This window comes from Arachis hypogaea, chromosome 11, assembly GCF_003086295.3.
Source record: "Arachis hypogaea cultivar Tifrunner chromosome 11, arahy.Tifrunner.gnm2.J5K5, whole genome shotgun sequence".
Classification (NCBI taxonomy): domain Eukaryota; kingdom Viridiplantae; phylum Streptophyta; class Magnoliopsida; order Fabales; family Fabaceae; genus Arachis; species Arachis hypogaea.
The window spans coordinates 15847820-15874195 of record NC_092046.1 but is presented as its reverse complement, the minus strand read 5'-3'; the positions used below and the strand labels follow the sequence as shown (position 1 = coordinate 15874195).

The window sequence follows — 26376 nt, the reverse complement described above, 5'->3', positions numbered from 1 at the left end:
TACAAATAGGACGATTTAAACGTTAGGGACACAAATATGACTTACCCCAAATGTTGGGACAAAAACGATACTTTACTCTAAAATTAAATACACATTCAAAATACAAATTAAATAAAACTAAAATTTAAAATTTTAATTTTAATTTTAAATTTCTGTTTCAAATTTAATATATTTAATTATTAATATATTACATTACAATTTAAATACACATCCAAAAATCAAATTAGTTAGAATTCAAAATTTTGAATTTAAAATTCTAAAATAAATCTTAAACCATCTTAAATCACTAGTAAAATCTTCGCTCCGTAAAGATCCAGAGCTGCAACGCCTCCCCCTCCTCATCTGTGGCCCGCTTTCGTCTTCTCCCGCGTTGCGCACTCCTCTGCGACGATCTCCTCCTTCGCTGACGCGCTCTTTCCCGCGACGCGCTCTTCCCCACGACGCGCACTTTCCCACGACACGCACTTCCTCTGCGCACACCCCGCGCCTCCTCAATCAATGGGCTCCTCCCCGTCCCTGGTCTCCTCCCTCGCGCCACGCACAACCGCCCCCTTCTCCCACGCCTCCCCCTATCTCCTCCCCCACGTCGCACTCCTTCTGTCTCTGGTAATTCTGCTTGCAAAATTCTAAAAAAATTCGGTTGAGTTCATTCATGAAAATATGTTATCCTTCTTTTTCCGCTTAATAAAAAGTTCTATTTTTTTAAATTTATGTATAATATTGAAAATGTCTGTGTTTTTTTCTTTTTTTTTTTAAATGTATTTGTGATTATAATTTTTTTTTGCACTCATATGTTTGATTTGAGAGTTGTAATGTTAACCTAATTTGGATGTGTCAATACTTAATTTTGGATGTGTTTATGTTGTTCATTATATTCTTATGTACATATATAAGTTTTTTTACATGAGTTTTGGATGTGTTGATAAAATATTTAGAGTGCATTCTTATAATTTTGAATTTGTATTTGAGTTTAATTTGTTCTGTATTCAATATGTAATTTAGAACTACAATGACAATAATTTAGATGTGTTAATATATAATTTCGAATGTATTTATGTTGTTTATTTAATTTTAGATGTATTTTTGACATGAATTTTGAATGTTTTGAATAAAAAAAATAATTGAAGTGAGTTTAATTGATTTTGAAAACTTCACTAATTTTTAAAAAATTAGTACACGAAAAATTGTTACGATTATTATGGTTTGGTTTGCAAAATCCTTTTTTTTATTGCAAGTAGTTACAAATTTTAGGGTGACAAGTATTTAAAATAAAAGTGGTTCCTTAAAAATAGGAAATATGATTAATTAAAAAATTAAAATAATAAAATATTAAATTTAAAGGTTGAATAAAGACTGAATTTTGTTGTACAAGTAGCATTTTCCATAAACACTGAACAAGAAATGCTCAAAATTATTGTAAGAAATTTGACAATAATTTAATCAACAACTCAAAAGATAATTCGCTTATTAAACGAGCTTGCTCCTTTAACCCACAAATTAAACGGACAAATTTTAAAGGCAACTACTCCAATAAAGATGTCAAAAACATCTTTTCGTGATCATCTTAGTTTAAAAAGTATAACTTATTTATTTTGCCACACTTTAAACAAAGATAATATTTTTATAGCATATAAAAATTAAATCCTAAAATCTATTATCTAATGATCAAAATAAAATATCTTTATATGATGATAATTATAAAATCTTCATTGGAGTACCCACCAATTTTAAATGGTTAACATTTTACAATCTGCACTTATTTTAACGGATAAATCAGTTAACCTCACAAATTTGGCTCATTTTGATATTTCTACTTGAGCCCTCAAGGAAGCAAAATTGCAGGAACTTCATATACAAACCAAGGCGAGAAAAAGATGTGCTCACTTAAATCAAATAGGTTGGTTTTCCTAAAAAATTACATATCCATATTATTAACTCCTAGTTTTAGATACTCAACATACCTACACGCACAACCTTGAGTATTTAGTTACAAAACTTGATTTATTATTCAAATAGCAGAATATCAAGGAAACTTATTTCTCACTTCAAATTTCTTGCACTGCTTGAAATCGAAATCTTAATGGCCATAGACAATAAATTACTCACTAAAACAAACAATGATCCTGTGCACAAGACAGCCGATCCCAACTTGTGACAACTTCTAAGAGGATGGAATGTGCCATATATACTAGGCCACCATGGATAAGCAACAGAAGCACAGAACTAGGCTTGCAAAAAGCTTGCATACTTTGCCCCTAAGAAAAGCCGTTGGATGCAGAGCAGTGCATTTTTAGTAACCTCGGTATTCTCATGATTCATTAGTTTCATTACTCGTTCCTTGGCTTTAAGGTCCGCCACAATGATCCGACCAGAAGGATGGTGCTGGATGAACTGTGAAATGTCAAAGCAAGCAACAGCCAGAGTTCTTGGATCACTGGACGTATCAAGAATTGTAACTAGGACCCTTAGAATCTGAAACGAATGAAAACTGTTAGTGAAATCATATAGAAGGCACTTCATATGGCAAAATTAATATAGCGAAATCATCTGACCTTGCTTTACATTTCTTTCTCTCCATAGAAATTGAGCGGAAAGAAACATTCAAGATTTTACAAACGAACCTAATCATGGAATCCATGGTGCAATACAGACAACCTACTTCAACAACTAAGTGGGTTTTCTACCTTCAAAGGAACAGATCTTTTGAAACCTTTGATCATAATTAGTACCTTCTCACACGATTTTACTTCATTTAAATGAATAACCACAGTCGACAGTTTCTTATTCCTGTCCACAAATGCTCTTCAAAAGCATTTTTCAATAGATTTGGCCAACATCACCCTCTTATTACTCACCACAAAACAGATTGTAAAGAAAGCTACAAAATTTATTTTATCTTTCAATAGTGGGGCGAAGACAGAGACTAAGATCCTGTAATCATTAATGATTCCATAATATATTGCATCCTAAATTCCTAATTATGTATTGTATACTATACCTTGAACAAAATTGTCATAGATGACACCACTATAGGTTGAACAATCAGATTTTCCTAATGAAATTACATTATCTCTTATGCATAAGAAAATACATCTTAGCACGATTATTAAGACACCCTGCCACCTCCTGGAGTGGCCAGGCCAAATCAACCAATGTAATGATCACAAATGGAAGGAAACCGTCACAAAACTAAACACATTCAATGGAATACTTCAACTAGTTCCGCATCATCTAGCCTAAGACACACAGAAAATCAGAAACACAAGCTTGCTATCTGGCCAGTAAGTATCTTCAACCAGCACTAATTTTAAATATGAAAGGAGGACAAAAATTTTGTAGCAAACAATGCAAACCATTTATGTTTCTGTTAGGGACTTGGTTAATATGGGGTGCCAAAGGTCCCATGTCAAGTGGAATGAGATACTTGAGTTGTATTTAGGGAGAGTGGCTTTTCCCCTCTTAACACCTTGCTTTAAAGGTGTGGTTTCACTCTTTCATTAGGCACTTAACAGTTTCTCAGTCAACAATTTCGGGCATGCTCAAAATAATAAAATTTGAGGCACACAAAACAGAGAGATAATGCGCATATATATATATACCTGGAAGTCATTTTCTTCAAAGTGATTAATATTTTCTCGCCAAAACAATGGATCTTTGTGCATCGGGGACCAATCCAGATGACCAAGCAGGACTTCTTGCTTGTACTTATCAAAAGAACTAAGTTTCTTAATGTTATCTTTTAGCCCTTCTTCAAGAGAATTCAATGCCTCCAGCAAGTCCTGTGGCAATCAACATAAGTGTTGGGTAGGCACCATGAGTTAGATCAAAAACAGGTAAGTGGTGAAAAAGGTTGCAATTAGTTTGTAATATAATATAAACTTCAAGAATGTGGAATGTCAATATTGGGACAGCTACAAAGTATAGAGATATATAATATTCAACCATTAATAAAGTCAATTCACACAAAAATAAGCTAACTGTAGTTTGCAAATAAACTAAATGAACTTTGGTGAGCCTCCCCCAATATGTAGTTGAGTTAGTAACATAATGCAAGGATGTTCATGAATGGTAGTGAAAGAAAATGATGTGAAGGAAAACAAGGTAGTCATGAGCCAGCCTTCAAGACAATGATCCTAACTGCATCATAATTAAGCGATCCTCAACGATTTCCAAAATAATGGTTCCTCAGAATTTCATTTTTTTCAATTATAATGAATAGCAAAAAGTTGTATGCTGTTCCGTAACCTGAGAAGGTTGGGAGCAAAGAAGGTTCAATTGAGGTAGGTTCTAGGGGCAAGAGAATTCCACCTTGACCCTTTATTTATAGTAGAAAGAATAGGAGAGGGAAAGGGGAAAATGGGGGGAATCATCTGCTGTATAGTTAATGAGGCCATGTGGCAGAGTTATTGGGGAGGTGTGATCTTAGACTGATTCTGTTAGGAGAAAGGAAAGAGTCTATTATATAGAGAATGAAAGGAGAGAAAGTGGACCTTTTTTTGTTTTTTTTGGGGGGGGGGGGGGGGGGTAGGTGGGTGGTTCTGCGCAAGAATTGGAGATAGAATTTGAGGTTCTGCATTTTTCAGTAATTCCATAATTGGAGATAGTACCACTTGTCACATATGCCTTCCAAAATGTTGATACATAATGGAGAAAGAGTGCATGTAATGAAGGTACCACTTAATCTGTAAAATGCTAAATATGAGCTGAATGGAAACACATCCAACTAAGGGCAAGATTTATTTTCTTTGTGGTTGTTGATAAGTAGAGAAGCTTTACAATGATGACAAGTACAAATAGATAGGAGGACTACATGTTCTCTTTACAAGATCATGAAAGTAAGGTAACCTGTATACTTACTGTGATTGACCACTACATGGAACCACTTAAAATTTTTATTGCACAAATAGAATTCATCAGCAAAAGAAATTTTAGGTCCTTCTAATTCTCTCACCTCATCACTCCAAGCTTGAGCTTTTAAACTCTGAACAACTTGTGGCAGCTGAAAGTCAACCATCTGAGCACCCAAACTCCCTTTTGACAGCAAGTTTCTAAGAGTCAAGACCACTACTCTAACAACCTAAAAAATTGGCAAGATAAGTGTGCTAAGATTAGACCTTTATGCCACATAAAGTTATAATACCAATACTTGTTATCATAGCATGGATGAAAATATGTATGATGGAAAGATAACACAAATTCAGGGAATAAAGAAAAACTGAACTACATTATTTGAAGTGAAAAAATTCAAACAGTTAAACTCAACAACTCAATACCTTTTCTTTTGTAGAAGTCTTAACAACGTCAATAAGTCGTGGAAGGGCCCTCGAAGTAGCCAAATATTCAATTGCCGGCTCATAATAGGATAGCAGCCATATGCAGAGACATGCTTCATACAGAATCTGTTACAGAAGAATTTCTCAATTAACTCCTTTGATTCCTGAATATTAGGCAAGTACTCTCACAATTTTAATTAATAATATTTCTATTTATAACCTAATCTGGATGTCAAGAAATCAGGAAAATCCAGAAATACCACCATACCATTGTCATTGAAAGAAAAGAATTTTATCAGTATTTGCCTATTAGGGTACATACACCTAAGCAAGCATGTTTAATATAGCCAGCCATCCATAACCAGATGCAACATATAGACCATTTATTTTTGGGCAAGCATAAAGGGACTATAACTACACTAGTGGATAATCCACCCTTCTTTTTATTAAATGTGTGTAAAAATAACAAATATAATATTAGTCAAAATGGTAAGTACCGTATACTCTAATGTCTTGGGCTCAAGTCTTAGAAATAGCAAAACATATTTTTTATGAATTATGTATGATGAAAGGTACTTTAGGAATAAAAATTTGTTCACCAAACCTCTCATATTCCCACTATATATAGAGATATAGGATGATGGGTACTTTAGGATTTAGGAATAAAAAAGTTGTGTACCAAACCTCTCCCATATTCCCATCATATATAGTAACAGATATCCCACGCTTACAAAAGCAATCAAGTTATTCAGGTTCTCAGAGACGACTCCACAAACTTACCTGAATAGATTGTTGGGTGGATGCTGGTGAAATCAATGGCACAAGCAACTTCACTCCATCTGCTTGAACAAAGGAAGACCTAACCAGATGTTCCTTAAGCAGAGTTGCTAAGCAATTGACAGCAGTTGGGACTCCACGATTGGGATGAGATGGCTTCTTGAGCTACAGAGATATTAATTATAATCAGATATTTGCTAGAATCCATATAAAGATCCTAGTCACTTCACCATCTTTGCAATTTCAGTAGGAATCCACCTACACAGAACTTAGTCTCTTTACCATCCTAGCATCACAATTTGGCATTTTATTCTGAAGTTCCTTTTCAGAATCTATAATTTTTAGAACATGTTTATCTCTAGACTTTATTCTCTCAAATTGATTATTAATGCCAACATTCATTTAACAAAGATTATCCATTAATGAACTGCTCTGAGGCAAGAGTATGCAACTTTTGGGAAAGTACTGGTAACAGTAATGTATTGGGCACGCCGCACGCATGAGTCCTTACTTGACAAACAAATATTTTCAATAGAAAGATAAAAAATAAAAAATTGGGTATGACATAAGCGCCACTGGGTACAGCAGGGTACTCTCACTTAACTAAAACTGTCACTTGGTTTTGTCTTTCTCTCCCTCGTGCTGTAAGTTTCTACTGAAACCCCAACCCATCTCTTTCATTTTCATTATGTTTGCCTCACAATTCACAAATCATTCTTCCTCTTCTCATCTCTATTGCAACAAGCCACTGCCACTACGTCAATCATTGGCCAGCACTCCACTGCTGGCAAGCAATACCAGCAGCAGCAACTGAAACCCAACTAGCTAAGAACACGACAAGATTGTGGAATCACACCAGTGGCAAGGTGGCAATCAAGAGTACAATGGCAACAACCATACCTCTACCTCCAACCCTGCTTTTGCCTTCTTCGTTCTGCCTTAGTGCCCACAAAGTTACAATTGTCTAAGAACTGATACAATAAGACTGATTTTGTTTTCCTGCATTGTTTTCACAATGTGGTTGCTATATTGCTATGTAATTTTTTCAGCAGAAATTTTGCTGAGAAGTATTTTCATATGACTCAGTCAATGCTGAATGAAAGTGTTGAGAAATATTGCTATGCATAATACATACTTGTTTAGAACGAAATTTTATTCAGATGTAATGCTGATAATAGACTTGTTTAATGATGAATTCGATATGTTTTCTATTTATTATGTGAAGTACCAGTATCTATCTATACTGGATATGGGTATAGTACCAGTATCCATGCAATATAGAAATTTATTCCAGGGACAAGAAAAAGAAAGGAGAACATTTCAGTATCAGATACCTGTTCACAAAGCCATTTTACCAATGCTCTCAAAACATCATCAATAGTGGTGAAGGGTTTCTTTGATGTATCTCCATTTGAAACAACACCATTCTGATTTTTAGGCCTGGCACTGCAGGCAGAAAAGGATTAATAGTTGAAAATATAAATATTACTTGTAAAAACAACCTACTGTTAGAATTAAGTCTAATAATTAAATGTGGGCATGCCTCAAGGTGGTATTACCTAACTATCAAAGCAAGGATCTTACAACTTTTCTCTTGTATGAACCAGTTTCCTTTCCAAAGCAACCTGAAAGATGAACAATGTTTGTTATTTATTTTTGTTTGCAACCATAATTACGAAATACTGAGAAAATAATTAAAATACTTAAAAATTATACAATATCATCTTCACAAGTGGTATATATAACTTTTCCTCTTCAAGTTGTAGAAATCGGTTGAAAAGATACATGTACTTGTTAAGAACTCAGATTTGTTACATGTTAAGGGTTTGTTTCATGAACCTTTACAAAAAACAATAATCTTCCCAGAAAGCATGTATACCACATAAGCATAAATGTGATAATGAATTAATGGATCAACGTGCAAACTGGCTGTAGTAGAAAATTCTGAAGCAAGTTTGCTAATATTTGGAAGGGAAGCCTTGGAGAAATGGTTGACTTGTCTCCTAGTGACTTCAAGGTCACGGGTTCAAACTGTGGAAACAGCCACCGATGAAATTATCAGGTTAGACTACGTACATGACACCTTTTGAATGCGACCTTTTCCCGGACTCTACGTTAATGCGGGATGCTTGTGCACCGGGCTGCCTTTTTTATTTAAGTTTGCTAATATTTGCCATCATTTTCAAAGCAGACTAAGTTAACATTTAAAATGCAGAACAAAAACACATGATTTGACTAAATACTTAACTTAAGAAAGGCTCATAGGTATCTTCATCTGAAAGGGAGCTATCATGAAACAATCTTGCTCTTTTCGGGTTCGCTGGAAAGGAGAACAATTTGAAGTTTACTTCACTATTAATGCACAGGAATATAATGAATAAATAATGTATGAATAATTTTTTATGAATCAACGAAAGGGCCAGTTTCGACAAATTACCAGCCAGCATCTCATCAATTAGAGCCAAAACATATTCTACAGTATCTTCTTTGAAAATATCACGCAAGACATGAACAAACACGCGAACATAAGCCGGACCATCCTGCCACCAAATTCAGTATTCAATATCATCCAGAACTTAATAGTTCTTCAAAAACCAAGCTCAACTTCAAAAGACACAAAACTAATAATAAAAAGATTACATCATCGAGCAACTGTGCTCTGTGACTCTCTGATCGGTGATCATAACGCCTTAAGAGCTGAAGGCTTGTGCCAGAGATGAGCTTGGTAGACATGTACGTCTCCCATGGAATGTCCCTCCTCAGAACCTTCCAGAAAACATTACAACAGAGAATAAATGTCACTTGAAACATTACTACAAGACTACAGTTACAATCTACGAGAACTGACAAACTAAAAACTAACAGAGACTCGAGGACAATAAGGATTTTGCAATCAGATCGAAGAACAGGAACATAGAGAGATAATGGATCGGGGTAAAACCTGGTCGGTGGTTAATTCGGCATGGTCCATTGCAGTTTGAAAACCTAGAAAACACAAGGTTTGGTTCACTGCAGCAGAATTCGGTACTCTAAAAATGAAATGAAAGTGGGGTGAAGCAGACGTGAAATTGAAATTGATGAATGAACAGCGAAAAAGAGAGAGAGAGGAATGAGCAACCGCCTTAATTTCTTACACGCGCACCCAGTGGAATCTGATGGTTTCAGGAATTCAGGCAGAGATAAGAAGAGACAATGAAGTCGGGAATTGGGAGAGACAGGAAATAGATCAGTTTAGGAAGAAAATAAAATGAGATTGATCATGGATCGGGGATCCTTCCCTCCACGTCCATTTCTACACCCTACTGTACAGATTCAATCATTTTTTTTTCCTGCCTTGTGCCACGTGGGCTCTCACCTCATATTAGCAACGTTTGGAAATTTAGTAGGAATTCTCATTTCGGTCCTTGTTTATTTTTTTGAAAACGAAGACAACTAGAGTTCAAAATGGGTAAGATAGAGTAAGATTTGGACTTTATCTTACCCCTAATTGTAAGGTTAAAAATTTTATTAAAATTCTATCTTTTTTTATTCGCAGGTTGAAAATCTCTCAACTCTAATCATACTCGCATCCTAAAGTTCGAAATCCTATTATACTCTACCCTATATACAAAAATATCAAATTTTTGTTTTATTTTTATTTTATGTTAAGTTTATAAATATACAAATGTTCTAAATTACTAAATTAACTAATTAGTTTAGTAGTTGTTCACTTATTGTGTAAAACTCGGTTAATTAATAAATAATTAATTCATAAATTAGAATTTATTCTAGAAAATAAGAAATGTGATCTTTATGGTTTAATATGATAGAGAAAATTAAAATAAGAATTTTGACTCTAATTTTAAAGAATTTAGCCCAAAATTAAGTCAAACGGACTGAACCGATCGAACCAGATCTAAAATGGACCCAAAGGCCCAACTCGCTCCACTCAAACTTAATGATTCAGCACACTCTCTCTCCCTAGCATTTCTCGCTGGAAACTTGAGGAGAAGGGGGAGAGCTTCCGAAACACAAACCCTCACCTTCCAAATTTCAATCCTTGATAACTTTTGATCTGGAGTTCCGATCGCCGCACCATTTGCGCCCACGCGACCGCGGCATCGAGCTCTACAAAGCCCACAAGGTTATTCAAGAGGTAAGCCACGTTTTCTCTCCTGTCCTTTCAGCCTTGGTTTTCAAAATTAATGGGTAATGGTGTTGAAATTTTGTGTGATTTCAGTGTTTAGGTTTGAAATAACTTGCAAGACTTGTTGGGCTTGGTCCGTTTGGTCCTTGGGTATGGTAAGAATCATCAACCCATAGTGAATTTATTGAGTATATGTGATTAGTATTGAGTTTGTATATGTGGGTGTCTATGATGTGTGTTAGGTAATATGTATGTAAGTGGTTTGGAGCTTGATTGAGTTTTTGAAATTTTGAAAGTGGACTTTTGGTAATAAAAAATCTGTTTGGGAGGTATTGAGCCTTGGAAGCTTGAGAAAATGTTGAATTGGAGGTGTTCCGGGTTGAGTGAAAAATCGGCCAAGATATGGTTTTGGTTTCTCGTATTTAATATATAATGTCTTGTGAAAACTTAGGCTAGATGACCATAAGATATGAATGCATGAGTATGATAATTGCCTAGCACCATTGATGATGATTGTTAATATAGATTGAGTATTTATTGATGATTATTGTTCATGATGAGAGTAGGGTGATAAATGATGGATTAATGATGCTTGATATGTTGATAATGATGAATATGATTAGATGATGGATTCTTGATGATTTGTTGATAAAATTGTGAAGTCCATGTATGAGAATCATATAAAATTAAGGTATGGTTGATTATGGTAGGATGTGGAGGCAGTGTGGCTGTGATAAGGTGTGTTGGTAGGTTGTTTGTAAGCATAAAATGTTGACTGAGTTTGATTTTTGATGAAAATAAAGGTTTGAGGAATTTGTAAAAAAATATGATTTTTGGTCGAACTTTGGCGAGCCATAACTCGGCTTCCGGACTCCCAAATTGTTTCAAACTTATTTCATATGAAAATTGGGTTTGTGAAGTTTACGCCGTTTGAAGAACGGATGAAAAATAATTTAAAACGAAAAAAGTTATGCGCATCGGAAGTTGGGGTTCGAAACTAAAATTCTGCAGATTTTCAGACTTAGCCATTTTCTGATCAGAACGCAGTGTATGTGTACGCATACCCTTCATTCGCGGAGGATCGTTTCTGTCCAGCGTACATGCGTAAGCGGACAAGCCTATGCGTACGTAAAATGGGCCAAACTGCATGCCCACGCGTACGCTTGACCTGGAGTTCCTGCATACGCTGACCTCATCATACGTGGCCATTTGTTTCTGTCTGGCTCGCGTGCGTACGCAAGAAGGTGGTTGTATATGCGGCATGAGCCAAGATGCACGCCCACGCATACGCGTGTCCCTTGTTTCAGCAAAAATATATTTTGTGATTTAAAGCTTAGATTTCAAACCTCTAAACCTTTGTTTTCATTCTTTTAACTCTAGACCTTAGTAGTATGCCTAGTGATAAGGTGAAGCTAGGAAGGGATGATAACTTGAGGGTAAAGTAAGCTTGGGAAATGACAAATTAAGAATGAAAAGTGCAAAGATGTGACTGAATTGAGGGTGAATGTTGAGACTGGCAATGATTGGGTATGGTCGAAATGGTCGAGATGGCAATGTTTGGGTGCAAACCCGCTTGCACGTTAACGTGAAAATATATTCGGATGGCAAGTTGAGGATGGAATATTCCCTCTCTTGTCGTGATGGGGATGTGGGGAAGGTGGAAAGGCACTCTCCTTCATATCGTTTTCCCCATAGATTCTTCTCTGGTTGCAAGGTGGAAAGGCACACTCCTTCGATGTGGAAAGGCACTCTCCTTCGTGAAACCTCCAGGAGAAGGTGGAAAGGCACTCTCTTCGTTAAAGTTCCTCTTGGGAATGCGCAACCTAGAGACAAATGTCTGGGTTAGCTACTAGATGTGCCGGGTTCTGGCAAAGTAACTGGCACGTGAGCTCACGGCCAGTAGGATAGACATTCATCATATGCATATGTGTGCTTTGTTTGATTGTGCATTAATTGGGATTGCCTAAGTGATTATAATATGCTATTTGTTGTATTTGCTATCTGTATTACTTGTATTCTACCTGTGTTTTGCCATTGTCTGCTTGTTTGTCTTTGTAACTTCACCGGAGATGGAGGAACGGAAGAAATGCGGAGAGATTTAGGGTTCTAATTAAGTTTTAGTTAGATTTAAGGAATTTGTTAAGTTTAGAAAGCCTTAAAGAACCACCCTGATTCATGGTTTCTGTTTTTATTCTTTAAGTTTATAATCTGAGTGTCGGCATTCTAGGATTGCCTCTGGCATTCCCAAAACCTTATATCTTATGTACGTGGCACCTTTACCATGCTGAAAACCCCCGGTTCTCATTCCATACGAATATTTGTGGTTTTCAGATGTAGGTCAGGTGACACCTCGCTGATACATGCTGGAGGCTTCTGATAGCGGAGATCCTTGTCTTTGGGGTTTTATTTTGGATGTATGTATATATGTAGATACTTAATATCTCCACTGCTTATGTATTTGATGTATTAACTTCCTCTTAGAGGTTATTTTGGAGAAATAGGTTTGTAACTCTGTATTTTGGGTTCTTATATATATATATATGTATATATACTTATGTGCTCAGGCCGGTTTACCTTTGCAAGCCGAGTCTTGAGCCTTGATATTTGTACCTTGGAACTCTCTTTCATGTATATCTATGTTAGCTTCTCCTATCTTCTCCGTTTATTGTTTACGTGTCGTGAGTGTTGCGCTTTTCATTTTATCATTTTTGATTTTATCTTTTCTTCAAAGGCTCCTAGAATAAACCTCCTTCAACTAAATTATATATGTGTATGTGTGTGTGTGTGTGTGTGTGTGTGTGTGCGTGCGTGCGTGCGTGCGTGCGTGCGTGCGTGCGTGCGTGCGTGTGTGTGTGTGTGTGTGTATTAGTTTTTATTTTTAGAAGTATGTGTGGTAGGATGTTATATTATGGTATCACAGCAGTTCGTTTCTATAGAGCCTGAGGAATGGACTGACTATACTTCTGAGCATACTCTATATACGTGTCTATGTGCTATTAGGATATCTAATTGATATATATGGCATAAACGTTCATGAGTATGCATTTGGGACTTTCAAGCACTAGACTCGCGATATTGAGACTGATCACCTTGATATCGGTGGTTTGGTGTGTATAGGAACCATATGTTGACTCATGGACGCGGTCGAGGGAGAGGTAGGATTCGAAATGAGGAACCTAAGACAAATGCAAACAACCTTACAAACTTCATGGCTGCACTGGAGAACATGGCTGCGGCTATGCAGGCCACGGCTGCGGCCCTAGGGAACCAAGGTAACAATGGAAATGGCGGGAACGGGGGTGACGGGCCGATGACACTTGCTACTTTTCTGAAGGTGCATCCTCCGAACTTCAGAGGAGCTATGAACCCCATTGAGGTCGAAAATTAGTTTTAGGCAATGGAGAGAGCTTTGCAAGCATAACATGTACCTGAAGGACAATAGGTGGAGTTTGGGACATATCAATTACAGGGTAAGGCACAGTACTGGTGGCAAGGAACACGACGTATTATACAACCAGATGGTGCTGTGATACCTTGGGAAGTTTTTTGAACGGAATTTTATAGGAAGTAATTTTCCAGTTCAGTTAGGAACGCTAAGGAGCTTGAGCTGCTGCAGTTAAAGCAGGGTCAGATGACAGTTGCGGAGTACACCAATAAGTTCGAAGAGTTGTGCAGGTTTTCTCGAATCTGCCAAGATGCTCCGAAAGACTTTGCTGAATGAAAGTGCATTAAGTACGAAGGAGGACTCCGAAGCGACATTCTGAGCTCCGTTGCACCGATGGAAATCAGAGTCTTTTCCGAGCTTGTGAATAAGAGCAGAGTGGCTGAGGAATGTGTGAGAAAGGCTGCTGTGGCAGAGAATGATAACTGAGAGTTCCACTGGAGAGGCCACAATCACAATTTGGCACTAAGAGGTCAATAATTCAAAAGAACTGGGAACTACCATCCGGATAGGCAGCGTAACAACGGACCAGAACCATGTTACCATTGTGGAGAAGTAGGGCATATCTCCTGATATTGTCCACATGGAAGGACTCAGGATGCCGGTCAGTTGCAACGAGGTGGAGGTAACTGTGAACCTGATAACTAAAATTTTTAATTACGCTATAGGACATAGAGACCTCGCATCTGTTCATGCATAAGACAGAAAGAACAAATTGAGACAGGGGGTGTCGAACATAGAACTAGACCTAATTGCGCTGCGTAGGATATTAATCATGCCTAATTTAATTTTGCTTAAACAAGGGGCGAATAGTCAATCTTTTAGAGATAAGTGAATCAAAATACGGCAGCGGAAGCGGGTTGAGTTACGAAGGAGGATTACTTTCATAAACTTGCGTGGCAAATGATATTTTCGAGGGCAAAAATTTCTGTTACGGGGTAGAATGTAAAACCCGGTTAATTAATAAATAATTAACTCATAAATTAGAATTTATTCTAGAAAATTAAATAAGAAATGTAATTTTTTTGGTTTAATATGATAGAAAAAATTAAAACAAGAATTTTGACACTAATTTTAAAGAATTTGATCTAAGATTGGGCCAAACGGACCAAACCGGTCGAACCGGATCCAAAATGGGTCCAAAGGCCCAACCCATTCCATTCACACTTAATGATTTAGCACACTCTCTCTCCCTCCATTAGCATTTCACGCTGGAAACTTGAGGAGAAGGGGGAGAGCTTCCAAAACACAAACCCTCACCTTCCAAATTTCAATCCTTGATAACTTTTGATTTGGAGCTCCGATCGCCGCACCGTTTGTGGCCACGCGACCGCAGCATCAAGCTCTACAAATCCCACAAGGTTATTGAAAAGGTAAGCCACGTTTTTTTTTCCTGTCCTCCCAGCCTTGATTTTCGAAATTAATGGGTAATGGTGTTGATATTTTGTGTGATTTCGGTATTTAGGTTCAAAATAACTTGCGAGACTTGTTGGGTTTGGTCCATTTGGTCCGTGGGTACGGTCAGAATCCTCAACCCATAGTGAATTTATTGAGTATATGTGATTATTATTGAGTTTGTATATGTGGGTGTCTATGATGTATGTTAGGTAATATGTATGTAAGTGGTTTGGAGCTTGATTGAGTTTTTGGAAGCTTGAAAGTGGACTTTTGGTGTTGAAAAATCTGTTTGGGAGGTGTTGAGCCTTGAAAGCTTGAGGAAAAGTTGAATTGGAGGTGTTCCGGGTTGAGCAGGGAATCGGCCAGGGTATGGTTTTGGTTTCTCGTATTTAATATATAATGTCTTTTGAAAACTTATGTTTGATGACCATAGGATAGGTATAAATGCATGAGTATGATAATTGCCTAGCACCTTTGATGATGATTGTTGATATAGATTGAGTATTTATTGATGATTATTGTTCATGATGAGTGATAAACCACTATTTTATGGTTTATCTTGTGCTCATTTGAGTGGTTTTTGTCAAGTCTTTACCCACTTATTCATATGAATTGCATGATTTTATAATTCCTTCCTAGTGTTATTCTATGGTTGAAATCTTGCTTCCTAGAGTCTTTAATTTGTGTATTTTAATTCCCCCTTTATGCCATTCGATGCCGTGATCTGTGTGTTCAGTGTTTCAGGTATTATAGAGCAGGAATGGCTTAGAGGATGGAGAGGAAGATTGCAAAAAATGGAAGGAGCACAAGAAATAAAGGAGACAACCAGCGAGCATCGACGCGCACGCATGGCTCATGCGTACGCGCAATCTGGAGATTTTACAGCGACGCGTGTGCGTACCTGACGCGTACGCGTGAAACGCGAAGATGACCAGCGACGTGTGCGCGTGACTGACGCGTACGCGTGACATGCGCGATCTGCAGAAATAACAGAAAACGCTTGGGGCGATTTCGGGCTGAGTTTTGACCCAGTTTTCGGCCTAGAAACACAGACTAGAGCCAGGGAACGGGCAGAGACTCAAGACAACTTCTCATAATTTACAATTTTAGGTTTTAGATGTAGTTTCTAGAGAGAGAGGCTCTCTCCTCTCTCTAGGTTTTAGAATTTAGGATTTCTCTTAGGTTAGGTTTACTTCTTCTCCATTCCAGGATCAATGTTCCTTTAATTTAGTTTCTCTTCTACTTTTATTTATTCTATTACTTTAGTTTGTTTATTTTCCTAATTTAGTTTATGAACTCCATGTTAGATTTGATTTCTTCATTTAATGCAATTTGAGGTATTTCAGATTTATGGTTGCTTTCTTCAATTTATATGATTGATGCTTTCAATATTTAGATTTCTCTCCTTTTGGGTTTGGTTGAGTAGTTGGTGACACTTGAGTTATCAAACTCATTTGTTGATTGATAATTAGAATTTGCTGGTTGATTTGGATCCCTCTAAAGCTAGTCTTTCCTTAGGAGTTGACTAGGACTTGAGAAATCAAATTGATTAGTCCACTTGACTTTCCTTTATTTAGTAAGGGTTAACTAAGTGGGAGTAATGAACAATTCTCGTCACAATTGATAAGGATAACTAGGATAGGATTTCCAGTTCTCATACCTTGCTAAGAGCTTTATTAGTTATTACTTTAATTCTTGCAATTTACTTTTCTTGTTCCTTATTTAAAAACCCCAAAAAGATAATCTTCCATAACCAATAATAAATACACATCCCTGCAATTCCTTGAGAGACGACCTGAGGTTTAAATACTTCGGTTATTATTTTTATTGGGTTTGCTTTAGTGACAAACAATTTTTTGTACGAAAGGATTCTTTTTTGGTTTAGAAACTATACTTACAACACGATCACTTTTGTGAATTCTTTACTAGCAAAAAAATCGATCGTCAAAATGGCGCCGTTGCCGGGGAATTGCAAACATGTGCCTTATTATTGGTTATTGTAAATATTTGCTTTTTCGTTTCTTTGTTAGTGTTTCTAGTTTTAGGAGTTTATTTTCATTAATTTCTATTAGTTTTTATTTCTTTTGCTACTATGAATTCTCACCCCTCTGGCTTTAAGTTGGGTTCTAATGTTGTTGTAAGGAATGGAAGCTATAATGAGAACAGGCATCAACATAGGAAGAATCAAAGATGGGAGGAGCCACGAGGATTTGATCAACCTTCTTGGCAACAACCCCCTCCAATGCGCTATAACCAACAACCATTCTATGATGCATACCAAGACAATAATTATGGTGGACCTCTTCGTGACAACCAACCTCCACCAAATTACTATGGTCAAAAGCCATTCCAGGGAGCGTACAAAGATGATGAATATGGTGGACCCCCTTGTAGTTACCAACAAGCCCCACCATATGCTTATGAACCCCCTTCTCAACATAACTCTGAACCACCATACTCACAATCCCCTTTCCACCATTCACCTCCATATGACCCTAATCCTTATCCACCACACCAACCACCATATGAACCGCACCCAGAACCACCACCTCAATATTCACCATCTCCATATCCTTATCAAGAAGAACCACCTTGATAAACCATTATTTTATAATTTATATTGTGTTTAATTGAGTCGTTTTATCAAGTCTTCGCCCATTTATTCATATGATTAGCATGATATTACAATTCCTTCCCAAAATTATTCCATGGTTGAAAACTTGCTTCCTAGAGATCTTTTAATTATATATTTTAATTCTCCTTTATACCATTCGATGCCGTGATCCGTGTGTTAAGTGTTTCGGGCTTCATAGGGCGAAATGGCTTAGAGAATGGAGAGGAAGCTTGCAAAAATGGAAGGAACACAAGAAACTAAAGAGATGACCAGCGAACACTGACACGAGCGCGCAAAATGAAGAAATCACAGTGACGCAAACGCGTGCCTGACGCAAACGCGTGGATTGAAGTTTGTACGAATGACGCAAACGCGTGGACGACGCGAACGCGTGACAAGGAAAATCGCTGAATGACGCGAACGCATAGACGACGCGTACGCATGACCTGTGTGATATGCAAAAATAACAGAATACACTGGGGGCGATTTCGGGCCGCATTTTGACCCAGTTTTTGGCCCAGAAACACAGACTAAAGCTAGGGAACATGCAGAGACTCAACAGGCATCCACACAGATTCAGATAGATCGATATTATGATTACTTTTAGTTTTAGATCTGAATCTAGATCAGCTTTACATTAGTAGTTTATGCTTTTGCTTTGGATTTTGGATGCTGAAGAGTCATTACCTCCGTGAAGACACTACTTTAGTTTATTTCCTTATTCCTTTACTCTTTTTAGTTGATCATTGACCCCATTCAAATAAGTATGTTGCATTTTAAATTTATTAATAGAGTTACTTTTACTTTTAATTAATTTTAAATCTTTATTTTATTTTATTTTATTTTATTTAATTATGTCCTCTTATATTTTTATGAATATTAATTCCATGTCAATGGAGTGATTTTCTACTTGACATGGGGGTTGATTAAGAGGAGACACTTGAGTTTGAATGCTCAAATGCTTAGTTAAATTGAACATTGTTGGTTGATTCTATATCTACTAACGCTAGACCTTTCCAAGGGAAAGGACTAGGATCTGCGGATAAGAATCAGTTCAATCACTTGACTTTTCTTTACTCAGTAAGGGTTAACTAAGTGAAAACAACAACCGCTTTACCTTACACTTGAGAAGATTCCAACAAGGACAGAACTTCCAATTAATCAACTCCCCAGTCAAGGCTTTTTATATTAATAATAATTCTTAGTTTTATTGCTTTAATTTACAATTATTTTAATTACTCATTATCCAACTCAAACCTTATGGAAAATCTCTAATTAATAAATTAGCACTCTTTCTTGCAACTCGTTGGGAGACGACCTGGGACTCATACTCCCAGTATTTTTTTATTCTAATTTTTTGTGACAGCCCCTTTTAAATTGAGAAGGCGGATCTTAGCTGGTTGAGAACTGTACTTGCAACGCATTTTGTTTATTAATTTCTTAACTGGTCAATTTCTGCCACCATCAATTTTTGGCGCCGTTGTCGTGGAGTCGCAATAGTGTGCTAGATTATTAATTAGTATAGATATTTTTATTTTATTTGCATATTTTATTTTTATTTTGTTACCATGAGCTATATGTCTTTCTCATTGAATGACGCGTTCATTGCCTAATCCGAGCTTAGCCGCTTTTGATCCTAAAATTGAAAGAACTCTTTCACGTATTAGGCGAGCTCGACATCGGTTAGCCTCTGAGGGTGGTGAAGTGATTGTTATCGATTCACCAGTCTCATCTGAAGGCGAATCTGAACCACCATCTGAGAGCGAGACAAGCTCTTTTACTACTGATTCAATTGATTCACGTACAGGTAACATGGCAGCACCTAGGAGGATTACTCTCCAAGAAGCTGGAGCCCCAGACTTCACCCTGCAACCGTATCAAGTGCGTCATCCAAATCTGGCTGCAGACTTTGAACTGAAGACTGCACTAATCAACTTGATGCCCAAATTTCATGGCTTACCTGCTCAAGAGCCTATTAAGCACCTTAGGGATTTCCAGACATCCTGTTCTACTGTTAGGCGTCATGGTGCAGATGAAACCTTTATTCTGTTAACCGCTTTCTCGTTTTCTCTTGAGGGAAAAGCGAGGGAATGGTACTACACCCAACCTGAAGCGACTGTTACTAACTGGGATACGCTTAGAAGAGAATTTTTGGAAAAATACTTTCCAGCTGAAGTTACTGATAGATTGAGGAAAGAGATTTCAATGATTATTCAGGGCGAATTTGAGACTCTCTTTGAATATTGGGAGTGCTTTAACAATCTCCTAGACGCATAGCCCCATCATATGATTGATAGACTGGTATTGATCAGCTACTTCACTCAAGGCATGAACCCCCAGGATAAGACTATACTAGATGGTGCTAGTAATGGTTCCTTGAAAAAGTACAGGACTGCAGATGAAGCATGGCAACTGATCAGCGACTTAGCTGAATCCACTAGGAATCACAGGCTGAGGCGCAGCCACTCAAAAGCTGTTGCAGAGATCTCCTCTAGAGTTAAAACTACTGCTCTTACACAGAGTATATGTGAAATGACCAACCTACTGAAACAGATGCAGTTAAATCAACAACAAGCACATAAAGCTCAGCCTCCCCCACCACAGCAAAGCCAACAGTTGGTTCCACAAAGAGTATGCGGGATCTGTGCTGATTATAGTCATTATACTGATGAATGTCCACAGCTCCAACAGAAAGACAACACTGTGGCAGCCACTCATAACTTCTATGACCGCCCAAATCAAGGATACAATCAATAAGGTGGCAACTACAACTAAGGTGGAAACTATAACCAAGGATGGCAAGACAACTCCAACCAAGGTTGGAGGGACAACTATAACAGAGGAGGCAGAGACAACAATGGAAACCAGAGGTGGAATAACAATAATAACAATAGACAGCAGAATCAGAACCAACCTTACAGAGCACCTCACCTAAGACAACCCCAAGGACCCCAGCACAACTAACAATAAGTTCCTCAGATCACTTATTTCAATTCCTCATCAAATGACGAGATGCTCCGTTCTCTTGCACAAGGGCAACAAGACATGCAAACGCAGCTGAACTCTACTTTAAATGGTCTGACTGCCACTTTACAAGCTCTCGTCTCCCGATTAGATTCATCACCTAATTCCACCAATCAACCTTCAAGCTTTAGTGGAATTTCTTCCAACCCCTACCTAATCCCAAGGGTGGCATCAATGCCATCACTTTGAGGTCCAGAACCATACTGCAGGAGAGGAACCATGAGGAGCCAAGCTCACTAGAACACGTCCCAGCTGAGGATGTAGTGGAAGTGGAAGATGTTAAAGAGGAAGAGGACGTACAAAACATAGTTGAAGAAGAAGCAGCTCAACCACAGAATGAAGCACTAAGGGATGCAGAGGCTGCAAGTAACGCCATCCCTATCCCATTTCCACACCTTGCAAGGAAATCCAGAAAGCAGATGGAACTTGATCCCAAAATGGTAGAAATATTAAAAAAGGTTGAGGTAATTGTTCCCCTTTTTGATGTTATTCAGTAGGTACCTAAATATGCAAAGTTTCTAAAAGATTTATGCATACATAAAGACAAAATTAATGAATTAGAAACTATTCCTTTAGGTAGTTCTAAATCTGCTTTAATGGGAGGTATACCTAAAAAATGTAGTGATCCAGGTCCATGTATGGTCAACTGTACCATTGGAGGTGTAATATTTTCTGACTGCATGTGTGATTTAGGAGCGTGTGTTAGTATAATGCCATTGTCTATATATGATACTTTGAGGCTCTCTCCCTTAAAAAGGTCGGCAGCTCATTTTGTATTAGCAGATAAAAGCATTATTACAGTAGTTGGAATTGCTAAAGATGTATTAGTGAGCATTAAGGGGCCCACATTTTTCATTGACTTCTATATCCTGCAAATGCCCCCTAATGACTTAGGAAAACCATCATCAATCATGCTTGGAAGACCATTCCTGAAGACTTCAAAGTTCAAGCTTGACGCATTCTCAGGAACTTACTCCTTTGAGATAGATGGCAGAACAGTGAGTTTCAGTTTAAATGAATCTATGAAGCACCCTCCGGAAGATCATTCTATCTTCTAGTGTGACATTATTAATGAAATTGTAGCTGAAGTTCACCAAGAAGAAATGGAAGAGAAGCACATGGAGCAAGGCCCAATTGTGGGGACACTTTCTGAAAACAATGAGAACCCCTTGCCATTATCACCAGCCCCGAATGATCCAGAACCTAGCTATGAGCAGAAATCGGAATTAAAGCCCCTCCCTCCACACCTCAAGTATGCTTACCTTGAGGGTAATCAGAAATTCCCAGTTATCATTGCAAAGGAACTTACCTCTCAACAAGAGGAGCAACTGCTCAGTGTGCTGAGAAAACATAAGAAAGAAATCGGATGGAGCTTGGCAGATATAGTAGGCATCAGTCCCCAAGTTTATGAGCACAGAATATTCTTAGAAGAAGGAGCAAAGCCTATCTGTCAACCTCAAAGAAGATTGAATCCTACCATCTTAGAAGTTGTCAAGAAGGAAGTGACCAGGCTACTTGAAGAAGATATCATTTACCCCATCTCAGACAGTGAATGGGTCAGCCCAGTACAAGTAGTGCCCAAGAAGTCTGGAGTCACAATAATAAAGAATGAGCACGGAGAGCTCCTGACAACTAGAGTGCAGAATTCATGGAGAGTTTGCATTAACTATAGGCGTCTCAACCAAGCTACTCGCAAGGATCATTATCCCTTGCCATTTATTGATCAGATGCTTGATCGCCTGTCAGGTAAATCTCATTATTGTTTTTTAGATGGTTATACAGGATACTTTCAAATTCATATAGCTCCTGAAGATCAGGAGAAGACCACTTTTACATGTCCCTTTGGAACGTATGCTTATAAAAGAATGCCTTTTGGCTTGTGTAATGCACCTGCTACTTTCCAAAGATGCATGATGAGTCTTTTCTCTGATCTCATTGAGAACTGTATGGAAGTTTTTATGGATGATTTTAGCATATATGGTGATTCATTTAGCCTTTGCTTGGATAGTTTATCTAGAGTATTAGACAGGTATGTTAGTACAAACCTTGTGTTAAATTTTGAAAAATGTCACTTTATGGTAAAACAAGGAATTGTACCAGGACATGTTGTGTCTAATACTGGTATTTTTGTAGATCCAGCAAAGGTGGATGTCATTTCTAGTTTACCTTACCCCTCTTCCGTGAGTGAAGTCCGTTCGTTCCTTGGCCACGCAGGTTTTTACAGGAGATTCATTAAGGACTTCAGTAAGGTAGCATTGCCTTTATCCATATTACTGCAGAAAGATATTGAGTTCGAGTTCAGTGAGGACTGTATGCAGGCATTTGATAAGCTGAAGATCGCTCTGACTCAAGCTCCAATTGTGAGAGGACCAGACTGGAGCCAGCCATTTGAAATTATGTGTGATGCTTCCAACCATGCAGTAGGAGCGGCACTGGCTCAGCACGAAGGTAAGGACCCTTTTGTAATTGCTTATGCATCTAAGACTTTAGATGCTGCTCAATCTAACTATACTACTACTGAAAAAGAGCTTCTAGCTATTGTTTTTGCTCTGGATAAATTCCGAGCCTATTTACTTGGTACTAAGGTAGTAGTGTACTTAGACCATGCAGCTCTAAAATATTTATTAGCTAAAAAGGAGTCCAAACCAAGGCTAATACATCGAATACTGCTGCTGCAAGAATTTAATTTAGAAATTAAGGATAGGAGTGGTAACCAGAATTTAGTGGCAGACCACTTGAGTCGCCTTGAGCACATTAAGGATGATTCCACTCTTATAAATGATAATTTCTCATTTGACAGCTTACATGCAGTATCTGAAGTAGTTCCTTGGTATGCACCTGTAGCTAATTATCTAGTTAGCCACACTTTTCCTCCAAATTTTACTAAGCATCAAAGAGACAAGCTGAAAAGCGAGTCTAAATATTTTATATGAGATGATCCATATTTGTGGAGGTGTGGTGCTGACCAGGTAATTAGACGGTGTGTGCCTCAATCAAAATTCCAGTCCATTTTAGAGGCCTGCCACTCATCTGAGAGTGGAGGACATTTTGGCCCTCAAAGAACAGCTAGAAAAATTCTAGACTGTGGATTCTGGTGGCCTACTCTTTTTAAAGACGTTGCTGAATTTTGTAAATCTTGTTTCCCTTGCCAAAGGTTTGGTAATATCTCTAAGAGGGATGAGATGCCTCAACAGATTATGCTTTTCTGTGAAATTTTTTATGTTTGGGGCATTGACTTCATGGGTCCATTTCCAAATTCTAATGGTTACTTTTATATACTGTTAGCTGTAAATTATGTTTTTAAATAGGTGGAAGCAATTCCTACCCGTATTGATGATGCTAACACTGTTGTTTCCTTTGTTAGAAACCATATTATTTGCCATTTTGGATCACCACGAGCAATCGTGAGTGATCAAGGCACTCACTTTTGTAACAGGAGACTAACATGATTACTGAAGAGGCATGGGATAATTCACAAAGTAGCAACAGCTTACCATCCCCAGACCAATGGACAAGCAGAAGTCTCTAATAGAGATATTAAATGCATTTTAGAGAAGATAGTAAAACCTCATAGCAAGGACTGGAGTGCCAGGCTACAAGATGTACTCTGGGCATATAGAACAACTTACAAGACACCCATTGGGATGAGCCCCTTCCGCTTAGTATATGGAAAGGCTTGCCACCTTCCAGTGGAGGTGGAACACAAGGCTTTCTGGGCTGTGAGGGAGTGCAACATGAATCTTGAGAAAGCTGGTGCTGAAAGAAAGCTGCAATTAGCAGAACTGGAGAATCTTCGCCTAGAAGCATATGAGAACTCCAGGAGATACAAAGAAAAGATGAAGGCTGTCCATGACAAGCACATAAAAAGGAGAGAATTCAGACCAGGGGAGATAGTTCTTCTTTATAACTCTAGACTGAGGCTTATGCCAGTCAAACTGAGATCAAGATGGGAAGGTCCATACAGAGTAGAAAAGGCAGAGCCATACGGAGTTTTCCACCTACGTCATCCTTCTAGCTCCAAATTCTTAAAGGTCAATGGACATCGCCTGAAGCTTTATCATGGTGAGAAGATGAAGAATAACAAAGAACTAGAGGTTTTCCTCTTGGAAAACCCACCAACAGAAGCAAAATGAGCCTAATGAGCGTCCAACTTAAGGACGTAAAAGCAAAGTGCTAGGTGGGAGACAACCCACCATGGTATGATCGTTCTTTTTCAGTCTTAGTTTTATTTTTACTTTATTCTATTTTCATTTATAATGATGACTCTTCTCATTATCTCAGCATATAGCTACATATAGTTTACAGTTGCATTTGCATTCTGCAAAAAAAAAAAAAAAAACGCACGCGACCGCGTCATAGGTGCATCAAGAAGAAAAGAGAATTGAATAGAAAGTCACGCGAAAGCGTGGCTGGAGGCGTGCCTTAGGCACAACCATGCCCACGCGACCGCGTCGCTGACGCGGCCGCGTCATTTTGGAAAAAGCGCCTCCCACGCATCCGCGTCACCCACGCGACCGCGTGCCCCTAAAAAATTGACGTAAAAGAGGTGTATGGCAGCAAGTTATGATGGAGTTGGGCTGGAATGATGCTGGAAGCACCAGCCCCACCACGCGACCGCATGCTCCACGCGGCCGCGTTGTCCTCAAAATATGGCCATTCACGCGATCGCGTCACCCTAAATTTTGGCAAAATGAGTTTGAAACAGAGAGTTGCGCGAATGCGTGGCTGCCCTCACGCCATTCGCACAAATTAAGTCACGCGACCGCGTGACCCACGCGTCCGCGTCACTTGACAAACATCACATACCACGTGACCGCGTAACTCACGCGTCCGCGTCACATGCGGCGCACAGATTATCCAGATCAGCCAAAATATCTTATCTTATCTTTCCCAAATCCTAATTTTTCTTTTCCCTTATTATTTCTTTCTTTCCCCTTCTTCCTTCTCTATTCTTACTCACTTTTTACTTTCTCCCCTCCTTATTTTTCACATCTATTATCCAGGTTCTTTTCTTTCTTTCTTTACTTTTTACTTTTTACTTTTCCTTTATTATTTTTATTTATGTTTCCTTCTTCTCTTTCTTTTCACTTTATTTTCTTTCTATTCCTTTAATTGGTGTTAGATATTTAACTAGGTGATTGTTTTCTTCTATATTTTGCTTGTGAATTATTGTGGAATTGTTTGACAATTAATATTACTTCTTAAAGGGTTGCTTGCATGTTCAAATTAATACTTTCAATAACATCTTTACCATGCATGCTAAGTGTTTGTGAAAAAGCCCGTATCGCATTGTGCATTATTTTAAATTATTCTATTCTACTACTTTAATGCCTTTTTTTCACAAAACCCCTTTTATATTTTATTAATTAAATATAATTGTCAATACAAACAGATTATTAGTTTGAAAGGCTTGGTAATCTAACTTGGACATTGAATGCTTGATCTATGCTACTCATGCCTTTGCCAGCATGCCAATAAACATCTTGCATTTAATTGCCGTCACATGCACTTACTTTATCACCTTTGATGAACTTTTCACATGTAGTCTAGACCATGTGTTAACGACATCCTTCTTTACCGTGCATTAATTATCACCCATAATGTTCGCTCCCTTGCTCGAACCCTTAGCTTTACATACTACTTTATTTTTCCTTTTTCAGGATGGCCACCAAGAAAGGTAAAGAGAAAGCTACTCCCAAACCACCAGTAAGGAGAGGAACAA

At 38.0% G+C, this 26376-nt stretch overlaps 1 protein-coding gene across 2 annotated transcripts; it reads right to left on the bottom strand.

Moving 5' to 3' along the window:
- Positions 1 to 1865: 1865 nt before the first annotated feature.
- LOC112720392 (V-type proton ATPase subunit H) lies at positions 1866 to 9455 on the bottom strand. 2 transcript variants are annotated; one of them, XM_072206521.1, is made up of 12 exons: positions 9185 to 9455; positions 8992 to 9079; positions 8691 to 8816; positions 8488 to 8590; positions 8300 to 8370; positions 7610 to 7677; positions 7385 to 7496; positions 6054 to 6215; positions 5274 to 5399; positions 4952 to 5077; positions 3600 to 3779; positions 1866 to 2472 (listed from the first exon to the last, which is right to left on the bottom strand). In XM_072206521.1, the coding sequence occupies exons 2-12, from the start codon at positions 9019 to 9021 to the stop codon at positions 2224 to 2226; spliced, it is 1353 nt and encodes a 450-aa protein (XP_072062622.1). In that variant the 5' UTR covers positions 9022 to 9079; positions 9185 to 9455; the 3' UTR covers positions 1866 to 2223. The 2 variants fall into 2 exon arrangements, with proteins under 2 accessions (XP_072062622.1, XP_072062623.1); XM_072206522.1 differs by having other exon boundaries at positions 8992 to 9035; positions 9185 to 9381.
- Positions 9456 to 26376: the final 16921 nt, after the last annotated feature.

What these genes read in the sequence shown, in the direction of transcription:
- LOC112720392 (XM_072206521.1), bottom strand. Translation starts at nt 9,021, where the DNA reads ATGGACCATGCCGAATTAACCACCGACCAG. An exon ending in ATACCTATGAGCCTTTCTTA is followed by an intron (nt 7,678 to 8,299) that starts AGTTAAGTATTT and finishes TGTTCATCTTTC; the next exon opens with AGGTTGCTTTGGAAAGGAAA. An exon ending in CTCAAGCTTGGAGTGATGAG is followed by an intron (nt 3,780 to 4,951) that starts GTGAGAGAATTA and finishes TGATTGCCACAG; the next exon opens with GACTTGCTGGAGGCATTGAA.